Raw genomic sequence first — 12,460 nt, 5'->3', positions numbered from 1 at the left:
TTATAAATTTTAATAAGAGTATACTTTTATTTTTTATTTAGATATCTCTAAAAATATCATATTTTCTGTTTTAAAAATAAAAATTATTTTAAATCAAGGAAATTTTTTTCGCTTAAAAGATGACACACACCCTATGGAGATTACTTACTAATCTCATTTTCATCTAAATATAGAATAAAAATGCCTTACTTGGCTTATTATCTTATCTTATATTATATTTAATTAAATATAACCCAAATATTTATTTATGGCAAATACCACAATAAAAAAAGTTAAAAGGATACGTGCCCAACATGCTAAGTACATGCGACACAGTGAGTTGGAACCATAAAGTAGATTCAAAATATTTTTTCATTAACTATTAAATGATTTTTTTTCCTTAAATGACGTGGTAATCTCAATCATGGTTTTTCACTTCTATTCAGTTCTTGGAGATATCGCCCGGAATATGCCTGAGCCTTTTTCGTTGCCCATTTTTTGATTCATTATCATCATTGTGGGAGAGCCATGGATCTTTTCTCATTTCTTCTTCACCCTATACTCCTTTCTGTGTCTCTATGCGTAGTCTTCCTTGTCCGCAGATACAAATCTGCCACCGCAAAGCTTCCGCCGGGTAATCAAGGATGGCCCATCATAGGAGAAACTTTGGCATTCGCTTTGGGAAGCAAGAGTGGGAACCCCACAAGGTTCATAAAGGAAAGAATGATGAAATACTCCCCCGATGTGTTCCGGACCTCCTTGGTGGGCGAGAAGGTCGCTGTCTTCTGTGGCCCCGCAGGGAACAAGTTTCTATTCTCAAACCACAACAAGCTCGTTGCCACTTGGAAGCCGCGGTCCATGGAGAAGATACTGCTCTTCGAGTCTCCCCCAAAGGTAGAACCAAGAGGATTGCGCAGCTATGTCCTGGAATTTCTAAGGCCAGATGTGCTACAGCGCTATATACAAATCATGGATTCCATGGCACGGGAGCACATAGAGATGGATTGGGCTCCTAATAGAGAAGTAAAGGTTTATCCGCTATCAAAGAAGTACACCTTTGCTTTGGCTTGTCGCTTGTTCATGAGCATAAAAGACCCTGAACAGGTCGCCAAGGTTGCTCATCCCTTCCATCTGATTACATCTGGGCTGGTGTCTGTGCCTATAGATTTTCCTGGTACGCCATTTAACCGTGCCAAGAAAGGAGGCAAAATGCTAAGGGATGAGCTTGTAGCAATCATTAAACAGAGAAGAAATGAGTTATCAGATGAGGGAGAACCAGAAGTCCAAGACCTGTTATCTTCGTTGCTTTTACAATCAGATGAGAACGGCAAGGGTTTGAATGACATGGAGATATCAGATAAAATTGTTGGTTTGTTTCTTGCTAGCTTTGATTCCACAAGTGCTACCTTAACATTCGTTTTGAACTATCTCGCAGAGTTCCCTGATGTCTATGATAAGGTCTTAAAAGGTAAAACCCTTGTCTCCTCTTTCTTGTATCCTTATCAAGCAAGCTTGATTTAGTGACAAATTATATAAGCTGTGTTTGGTTCTTAAAAAATTTGAACGGGATTTCATATAGTTTCTTATGCTATTAAATTTCTATATATCCTCAGGAATTAGTTTTGTTATGCTAAAAGATGTCATGTAAGGTCCATATATAAAAACAGAAGTGACATCATATACCTTTGATCTTAGTGTATATTTCATTATCCATCAATTTCAAAAGTTTTACATCCTTGCTCATATCCTATAATGCCTTCTGAATCTTCAGTGGATACCCATTTACATGTTCCTTTTGGGACTCACTGCAACTTTGATAATACATATCTTCGTTTCAATAATTCTTCAGTAGGAAACTCTCTATAGAGGGGGGATTCTTAAACAACAAGCTTAATACTAATTCCAAATTGGTTTCTATTATGCATATATAGAGCAAATGGAGATAGCAAAGTCCAAAGATCCAGGAGAGTTTCTGAAGTGGAATGACATTCAGAAGATGAAGTATACTTGGAGTGTGGCAAATGAAACAATGAGGTTAGCACCACCTGCCCAAGGAACTTTCCGAGAGGTCATAACTGACTTCACTTATGAAGGTTTTACCATTCCAAAGGGATGGAAGGTATGTTATATACAACTATGCTTCCAATTAGTCATTAAACAAAAGGAAAAAATCTATGTTTCATGCCCGTGGCTTATCACTACAAAAAATTTCATTTTCTTGCAGACATATTGGAGTGTACATACAACAAACAGAAACCCCAAGCACTTCCCAGACCCGGAGAAATTCGATCCCTCAAGATTTGAAGGAAAAGGCCCTGCACCATACACTTTTGTACCCTTTGGAGGAGGCCCTCGGCTGTGTCCAGGGAAGGAATATAGTCGACTGCAAATACTTGTATTTATCCATAATATGGTGACAAGGTTCAAATGGGAGAAAGTAGATCCAAATGAAAAGGTCATATATAACCCTTCTCCCATTCCAGTAAATGGTCTCCCGATCCGCCTCCATCCCCGTGAAAATAAGGTGATTTATAAGCAGTAAGGTGATTTATAAACTTTTTTGGGGTGAACATGTGTTGCATAAATAAACCAGAAAATAAATGCAACATGTATATGCATTTTAATGTTTACATGATCCATTACTATGTATATGCGTGCCTTGACGTATTATTATGCAATACTCTTAGGTTATGTTTCGTTCTCGGAAAATATGAGGATAATTACAAGGAAAAAAAAAAAAAAAGAGAAGAAAAGTACTAGAAGAAAAGAAAAAATGGAAAAAGAAAAATTAAATCAATAAATTATTTTATACACTACTTCAAACTCATTTCACTTCTTTTTTTCTTTTATATAAAAATTAAATAATTCAAAAATATATAAATTTCTAACTAATTTTAATTATATTTGATTTTCTTTCGTATTTTTTCATGTTAAAACCAAACATGATAAAAACATTCTCTTATGCTTTTTTTTTTCCTTCTTAATACTTTCTAAGAACCAAATATAGCATACAGGTTGGACTGTCAAACTCAATTTAGCAATATTTAGATCTATATTAGTTATGAAAATTAAGAATTATTTGTATTTACATATGTACTAGTTGTAAAAGTATGAATTGTTTCTTTAGTTTTCATTCAGAAAGTTTTGCAATTTGTAATTAATTTTCATAAATATCCCACTCTTCAAAAGGTTAATTTTAAATATAAGTTGTAGTAATTTAGTAGCATGAAACCACCAAGATTGATGTGTTTTTACCTATTCAATCCTAATTTTACATGTAAACGCTATGCAAAACCTCTTAATCTACATGTTCTTCAAACCTATAATTTTAAATACAATTTTTAAGTTATATTTGGTTCCTAAAAAGTACTTAAAAAAATTAGAAGAAAATCATTTTTTATATTTTGTTGTATTATAAAAAAAATACAAAAAATCAAATATTATTACAATTAATTAAAAAAATTATATTTTTGTATTAATTAATTTTTATATGGAAGAGTTAAAATAAGTAATTTCACTAAAAAAATTTGAGCATCAAACATAACCTTAAATTATTTGAAATGCATTTCTAAGCATGTAACTTTTATGACTGATAAGTGAAGTGTTAATGTTTGATGGTTCTATTTGAACTGAAGGCATTACATAAAAGTTCCATTGATTAATAAATAACCTTTCTTCCATCCTCAGTAAGCTCCCCATCCTTGCAAGAATGGGACCTACAGTCAGACATTTGTGTCAGCAGATTCACCTGCATGTAACCGCAACAGTGACAAGTGGTCTTTCATTACTTTTTATTCAATTATTGGAGATCGATATCCCCAGAGATTACCTAGAGCTTGTTCATTGCCTCTTCGATCATTGTCATCTTCAAGTGAAAACCATATATCTTTTCTCATACCTTCTGCATCTTATAGTCCTCTTTGTGCGTCTCTGTATAATCTTGTCAGTAGACACAAATCCGCCTGTTCAAAGCTACCGCCGGCCGGGTAAACTATGGGATGGCCCATCATTGGGAAAACATTAGTATTTGCTTTGAGAGGAATTCTTATGCATGATTTTTGGATCATTAAAAATTGAAATTATATACAATCAAATAAAAAGATGTTATTTAGAATTTTCAAGATATAAGTATATATAATATTCAAAAATCTCAACTTTCTATATTGAAAAACAAAGATAAGATTAATCTCAACTATTATATCATCTCATAATGTAATTGTGTATTAAACAATTAGAATAAAAAATAGTCTAAAACATCACCTCTAACACAAGAATATTAAGCATAAATATCATATTTTCATACAACCCAAAATTCCACATCTATATGTAAATATTTTTACTAATGACGATATAACTTCTAATAATAGGAGTTCATAAAAAAATTATCAAACACTTACCTATTTGTTTAGTTTGATATATAAAATATTAATCTTTTAAATAATATGTAACTATTATCTACATCTTTGTTATGATAGCTTCAGACTACAATATATTTTATTATAACTTTTGGTTATATAAATTTCATAAAGTTGTAAAATTGTTAGTTAACAATTTTGTTATCTTTAGCTTCTAACTAAAAAAAAAATACATATTAACAACTTTGGCAAAACCTTTTATCAATATAAAGAATATTAATTTTTTTATTTTCATAACTTCGGGGTCATGAATAATATTAATTATATAACTTTTGGCTATATAATATAAATTTATAATAAAATATTCTAATATAACTTTTAGCTATATGAGTTTTAACAATTAATATTCTTCATATCTTCAGGCTAAGAATAATTAAAATTTGAGTAATGTTATAATATCATTAAACAATTAACAATTATATTATGATATAACTTTTAGTTATATCACAAAATTAAAAATTGTGTACATAGCTTCTAACTATGAAATAATTGTTAATACAGATTGTTTTCATAATTTTTTGTTATGAAAAATGCATGAATGTGAAATAAAAATTAAAAGACAATATTAATCATAACTTTGGGTTTTGATTATTTTGTCAAAACAAATACTTAACTTTATGCTATTAACTATTTATTATGCAAATTTGTACATAACTTCATGTTAAGAACTATTCATTATATAGTTTTAGGCTATGACTTATTTATTTTATAACTTCTGGCTACATAATGCAACAAAATATCGTAGCATTGTTGGCGCCCTTCAGTACCTCACTCTCACCATGACAAAGCAAGAAGTACTTTTTTCCATAGACGCACCTGTCTTTGTTCTGCCTGTAGACTCTACGTCGCCAAATGCAGTGGCTGCTACAAGAATGGAATATTCCAAAGCATTCGCTTCTGAAAGAATTTGAACTAATTATGCCACAGTTGAGCGTTTCTGTCCAATTGCTACATAGACACAATACAATGTCTCACTCTCAGAGGTGGCCTTTGAGTTCAAAAGCTTTTGGTATTTTATATAACTTCCAATTATATGATATAATTATAAAGTAATTATGAATCATATGCATTACTTTTGATTATGTATTTTTAAATTTTGTAATTTACCTCATAACTTCTGGTTATAAGAATTGTACATATTTTTCATAACTTCTAGTTATCAAAATTTTTTATATAACTTCTAGTTATTAAATAATCAAAATATTTACAATATTAAGTTTTTGGTTTGATTATATGAAATATGATTTACATAACTTTTAACCATAAGACAAGGTAAATAAAGTTATAATAATAGAATACAATGCATACTACTTTTCATATTTCATTTCGTTTGAAGAAAATAAGGCTAAATACCTATAAGAAACTTCATAAATGAGTTCTTCTTTCTTTCTCTTCTCTTTTTCTACATACTCAGAGCCTTATGTTAATAACATGTTATAAAATAAAAAAATGAGAAGAAGAAAGAAGATAGAAAATATATAGAAATACTAAAAGAAAAGTAGAATATAGGAAAGAACTTGAAGGAAGAAATCTGAATGAACTCTCATTAGAGGTCTCTCCCTTTTATAGGGAGTCGTAAAGAGATATACATCATTATATATAATCATTCACAAGTTCCACAATGCAACAAATTCTCATATTTTATAACCTAGATATATGAGCTTAATTGGTGCTTAGAAGTAGGAAGTATTGATAAGACATGTAATAATCATCTCATAAAATAAAATAAAATAAAAATCTTGAAGTTGGGAAGAACCTATAAGAAAATTAACCAAATAATATGTTAATATAAATTGTGAAAGATAAAATTTATATAAAAAAAAATTGAACTAAAATTATAAAATAAGTTAAGTGCTAAAAATTGTTGACAAATATAAAAAAATAAAAAATAAATAAAAATGAGAGTTAACTTAAAATAATGATTTTATGAGATTTGAAAGAAGAAGAAAAAAACCACCATATGAAAAAAGCAAGATAATTATAAAGTAATTATAAATTCGAATAAGAGTATAATTTTATGTTTATTTATTTTTTGTTTAAATTTTATTTTAAATATAACATTATTTTCATTTAATTATTGAGATTTTTTTATTGTAATTAAGATAAAGTGATGATGTGGTTTAATTATGAAAATTTTTTGGCTTAAAAGGTGATACGTGCCGATTGGAGATTAGTTACTTATATAGAATAAAATTACCTTATTTAGCTCCTTATTCTATCTTATATTATATTTAATCAAATATAAGGCAAATACCATAATAACAATAATAATAATAATAATAATAAGTTAAAGAATGCATGCCCAACATGCTAAGTGCATGACACAGTGAGTTGGAATCATAAAGTAGATTCAAAATATTTTTTCATTAACCATTAAATGATCTTTTTCCTTAATTGACATGGTAATCTCAATCATGTTTTTTCACTACTTCTATTCAGTTCTTGGAGATATCGCCCAGAAGAGGCCTGAGCCTTTTTCATAGCCTACTTTTTGATTCATTATCATCATTGTGTGGCAGCCATGGATCTTTTCTCATACCTTCTGCACCTTATAGTCCTCTTTGTGTCTCTCTGTATAATCTTCCTTGTCAGTAGACGCAAATCCGCCTGTTCAAAGCTTCCCCCGGGTAAACTGGGATGGCCCATCATCGGGGAAACCTCAGAATTTGCTTTAGGAGGCAAAAATTCTAACCCTGAAAGATTTATAAATGATAGAATGAAGAAATACTCCCCAATTGTGTTCCGGACCTCCTTGTTGGGGGAGAAGGTCGCCGTGTTCTGTGGCCCAGCGGGGAACAAGTTTCTATTTTCAAACCACAACAAGCTCATTACCACTTGGAAACCACCATCGATGGAGAAGGCGTTGCTCTTCCAGTCTTCTCCCCCAAAGGCAGAACCGAGGGGAATGCGTAGCTTTGTCCTTGAATTTCTTAGGCCAGATGCTTTGCAACGTAACATACATATCATGGATTCAATGGCACACCAGAACATAAATACGGATTGGGCTCCTCATAAAGAAGTGAATGTTTATCCACTATCAAAGAAGTACACCTTCACATTGGCTTGTCACTTGTTCATAAGCATCAAAGATCCTGAGCATATCGCTAGGATTGCTCGTCCCTTCCATCAGATGTTATCTGGGCTCGTGTCTTTGCCTATAGATTTTCCTGGTACAGCATTTAACTCCGCCAAAAAAGGAGGCAAAATGCTTCGGCATGAGCTTGTAGCAATTATCAAGCAGAGAAGGAAGGAGTTATCAGAGAAAGAAGAATCGGTAGCCCGGGACCTACTATCTTCTTTGCTTTTAGCGACAGATGAGAACGGCGCGGTTCTGAATGACATGGAGATCTCTGATAAAATTGTTGGTATATTTCTTGCTAGCTTTGATTCAACAAGCACGACTTTAACATTTATCTTCAACTATCTAGCAGAGTTTCCTCATGCCTATGATAAGGTCTTAAAAGGTAAAACCCTTGCCTCCTCTCCATTGAAGCCCTATCAAGATTGCTTAATTGATTTAGTAACGAACGAAATATACTTTTGGACCAAAACAAAGAATATTTGGTCCTAAAATGTAGGTTAATCCTCTTTGATAGTGTGTAAAATGTATAACATATCTCTTGAGTTTTTATAGCAAATACCCACCCATATCTTCATTTTGAGATTCTCTTTAACATGACAATAGTTATCTTTTGGTTTCCATTATTTTTCAGTTGGAATCTCTCTACAAAGATGGATTTTTAAACAAGTTTAATAGTAATTTCCAATTGGTTTCTGCTTACATATATAGAACAAATGGAGATAGCAATGTCCAAAGATCCAGAAGAGTTTCTGAAGTGGAATGACATTCAGAAGATGAAGTATACTTGGTGTGTGGTGAAGGAAACAATGAGGCTAGCCCCACCTGCACAAGGAACTTTTCGAGAAGCCATAACTGACTTTACTTTTGAAGGTTTTACCATTCCAAAAGGGTGGAAGGTATCCTATATTTAAACATGGTCTCGGTTGAGTTTAATAATACTATGTAATTAACTTTATGCCAATGAATTGTTGGATTGTGAAGTTTGAATTAATTTTATTGGGTTTCGTTTAGGATGTGGAGTGTTCAGCTCCTCATTGAGCTCATGAGATAAGCTGTCTAGTCAACTGCCCCGTAGAAATTCTTTTTATGTAGTAAATGGCAAGTTTGTCCATACTATATATTTAACCCTTTTATGTTTTAGGGTTTTGGTTTTTTAGAGAGCGACACTGTACTTGAAAGGTTTTTTTAAAGTTTCACTATTATAACTCTTCTTTTGATTTGTTGAGTGTTGAGTGTTGGTACACTCCTTGGACATAGCGATCACATTCATCACTAAACCACGTTAAAAATCTCATTTTTTTTTTATCTTCTATTCGTGTTTATGGATGATTTAATTAACATAACTTACTATAGAACTTTTCATTTTCTTGCAGACATATTGGAGTGTACATTCTACAAACAAAAATCCCAAGTACTTTCCAGATCCAGAGAAATTCGATCCCTCGAGATTTGAAGGAAAGGGGCCTGCACCATACACTTTTGTACCTTTTGGAGGAGGACCTCGACTGTGTCCAGGGAAGGAATATGTTCGATTGGTAATACTAGTATTTATCCATAATATGGTGACAAGATTCAAATGGGCGAAAGTAGTTCCAAATGAAAAGATCATATATAACCCTTCACCATTTCCTGTGAATGGTCTCCCAATCCGCCTCCAGCCCCATGAGAAATAGATTGATTCACCATTTGAGAAGGCTACCATGTCTGGAGTAGTCGAACTATTCTGCAGTGGACTTATGTTAAATATATGAACTAGCAAATAAATGCCATATATATATATATATATGCATGCATTCTGATATTTCCATAATGGATTTACAATAAGAAAGCAAAGTTCCAATGATGAAATTTTAGATAGGTATATAATTGACCATCAGTATATATACCTTCAATAAGGGTTACATTGGTTTTTTAAAGAAGTGATTACACATCTTAGAAGGGGTTACACAACACATCAATGTTGTGTTGAGCGATGGTCTTAGAAGGGGTGTGACCTATACTTTAAAGATAGTGATTACACATCTCAACCAATTGCAATATGTTTTCCCATTCATATTTGATTTTTACAATTTCATTTCCCTATTTAGATTGGATTCTACAATTTTCAAGTTTAGTTTCTTGCATTTTGATTCTTGTGATTATCTGCATGTGTTCAATAGCATTTCCTTCTTAAAGAATAAGTTTTTAAAGTAGATTAGAGGCCATGGAAGTTTCCTAAACATAGTCAAACAAACACTCAAGATAGACCCATTTAATGGGTCTGGTTTAAGAGATAACAACACATTACTTCTTTACCATTAATGTGATTAATCTAGGACATGTTTGATTTAGTCAAAATCCAATGAGGCCTCTAAACCTTTTGTTGACTAAGAAAGCACGAACAAACAAGTTTGTCATGCTATCTCAGGTACCTTATCAAATAAGTTGTTAAAATATGTCTTTGAGGATGCGAAATCTTAAAAATATCATAAGGAATTTAGAAATTGCTTGATGAGTGAAAGTATAAATGTATCATCTCAAATTCATAATATTCGTTAATTAATGACCTAAAGAATAAACACATTGAGCTTTCTAAACCTTTTTTGTCGTTAGGTATCCCATCGAGACCTTGCCCAAATCCTAGGAAGATAACAAAAATGGTATAAAGGCACAAAAGGGAACCATTTATGAACAATGTGAACACAAGCATGAATTCCTTCACAATACTAACTTATGCCATTTGTGAACAATGAACTCCATAAAACTAAATATACTCTCAAAATAAGAAAGAGGGATTAAGAAACATAGATGTAAAACATTTCTCTATCAATATACCTCTATCAGTTGTAAACATCTTAAAAACATGGGTCCATATATAAGTAAATAAAGGTATAGGATTCTCAACTTTTTGGATATATATTTGTCAACTGAAAAAATATCACTTGTGTTATCAACTAAAAAGACATCATCATTCTATTAAAAGGTCTCTTTGAGCTTTATAGAATATAAGTGGATAAAGTATATTCATAGGATCGTTTTAAGAAGAAAAAATAATCTACAAACACTATAATCTTCTATATAGTATAGATTTTAGATTTTATTCAATTTTGAAGTATAGAATTATTTTTAACCTTTATGGTTTTTCAAAAATATTTAAAATTTTCTTTCAATTGTTTAACAATAGGATATCTATCTATAAGTAAAAAATCAAGTATTTAAAATTAAGATCAAGTATTTTTTATGTAATATAACATTAAGAAACATATATAGGTTGGTAAATTCATAAACAGGATAGATCATTATCATATTGTATTGACATGATCACTAAATAATTTAAATGGTTGGACAATTAAATCTTAGGACAACCTATCTAGATTAATTTCTATATTAATCCGGACACACCAATTTATTATGTTCAATTTATTATGTATATGATTTTCAATCATGAGTTAATAATTAATACATAATTATCCTTTCATTAACTATGAGTCTTTATGATTCATCATTCAAAATTTGACTGCATAATGTTCATTTCACAAATTACGGCCACCATCCTACCAAATCTGAAGGAAATTTTGTGTTGTACATTTAATCTTTATTTGTTTAATATAGGTTTGAATCATAAAATTAGTGAAGAAATAAATTCTTTTTTTTTTATTATTATCTATAAATATAAAGAAATTCAATAGTTTGAAAACTTTTCTTTATCTAAAATACGCTCCCCATATATCAAAATAATCTTATTATATATATCTTCAGTTTTATTCAAATCTCATATCTTTATTATTTGAATTTAAAGCTTTACATTATGTTTGGTTCCGAAAAACCCTAAGGAAAAAAAAATGTTAAAGAAAATTATTTTTTCATATTTGGTTGTATTAAGAAAAATCTTAAATAAAATTAAATATGATTAAACTAGTTAGAAACTTATGTATTTTAAAATTATTTAATCTTTATACCAATGAATTAAAATAAGTAAAATGAATTTGAAGTAGCAAATAAAAATAATTTATTAACTTTTAATCTATTTTTTATTTTCTGTCCTTCTATTTTTCCTTTTTATTTTCTTTTCCTTGCATTTTTCCTCAAATTTCTTGGGAACCAAACACAGCCTTAATAAATACATTCATTATTTAATTGTAACAATTCTAATAAATTCATCTCTCATTGTTCATTATATCGGAAAATACTAAATTTATTTTAAAATTTTCCCTCTATTCAAAAATTTGATAATTGCTAAAAGAAGTTTTTGAAGAGATATTTACATTTCCTTGATAAAATCTTTTTTTTTTTTTTCATTTTTATGGTTATAAATAGGAAAGAGAAAACCTTTTTTAATTTTAGAAAAAAAATTAAATAATTGATTTACTTATTAGTTAGTCTAAAATTTTAATAATTCAAGCAGTTTTCCTCATTCACAATTTAGATAATTCATTCACTTATTGATTAATTTGAAGCTAGCTTTTGTTTTCATATTTCTTTTGGATTATTTATTTTCATAAAAAATTAAAAATAATTTATTATTTTATATTATTATACATCATTTTACCTTAGTCTATATTCTTAAGGCTATGTGTGGTTCCTAAAAAGTATCAAGGAAAGAAAAAAATAAGGATTAAAGAAAGTGGTTTTCTCATGTTTGGTTTCACCATAAGAAATATGGAAGAAAATCAAATATAATTAAAATTTGTCAAAAAAATTTATATATTTTTTAATTATTTAATCTTTATATAGTAAAGGGAAATAAGCAAAATGATATTAAAGAAGCATATAAAAATAATTTATTGAGTTTAAACATATTTTTTAATTTAATGAACCTAAAATAAATCTATAAAACTCACCTTGTGACATTGTGATAAAGATCACCTTACATAAATTGTCTATAATATTGAGTTACTTTTGGCAGCACCTTGTATCTTTTGAATTCGTATTGGCAACTTGTATGTTCCCTCTCCTTACTCTCTCACACTTGACATTTGTACAAAATGATAGAAAATCTCACAAA

At 30.0% G+C, this 12,460-nt stretch overlaps 1 protein-coding gene across 1 annotated transcript; it reads left to right on the top strand.

The window, feature by feature from the left end:
* Positions 1-420: 420 nt before the first annotated feature.
* Positions 421-9,355, top strand: LOC100246475 (uncharacterized). Its single transcript, XM_002279572.4, has 6 exons — positions 421-1,447; positions 1,911-2,098; positions 2,204-2,519; positions 6,866-7,858; positions 8,185-8,372; positions 8,850-9,355. Exons 1-6 carry the CDS (start codon positions 508-510, stop codon positions 9,147-9,149), a joined length of 2,925 nt encoding a protein of 974 aa, XP_002279608.2. The 5' UTR covers positions 421-507; the 3' UTR covers positions 9,150-9,355.
* The last annotated feature ends 3,105 nt before the right edge of the window (positions 9,356-12,460 follow it).

The sequence above is a fragment of the Vitis vinifera genome, chromosome 18 (assembly GCF_030704535.1).
Source record: "Vitis vinifera cultivar Pinot Noir 40024 chromosome 18, ASM3070453v1".
Lineage (NCBI taxonomy): Eukaryota > Viridiplantae > Streptophyta > Magnoliopsida > Vitales > Vitaceae > Vitis > Vitis vinifera.
This window is presented reverse-complemented; position numbering and strand designations above follow the sequence as displayed.

Excerpts from the sequence above, each read along its gene's own strand:
- LOC100246475 (XM_002279572.4), top strand. The coding sequence starts at position 508 with ATGGATCTTTTCTCATTTCTTCTTCACCCTATACTCCTTTCTGTGTCT. Across the intron at positions 2,099-2,203 it reads CCATTCCAAAGGGATGGAAG|ACATATTGGAGTGTACATAC; the intron begins GTATGTTATATA and ends ATTTTCTTGCAG. Across the intron at positions 7,859-8,184 it reads CTATGATAAGGTCTTAAAAG|AACAAATGGAGATAGCAATG; the intron begins GTAAAACCCTTG and ends TTACATATATAG.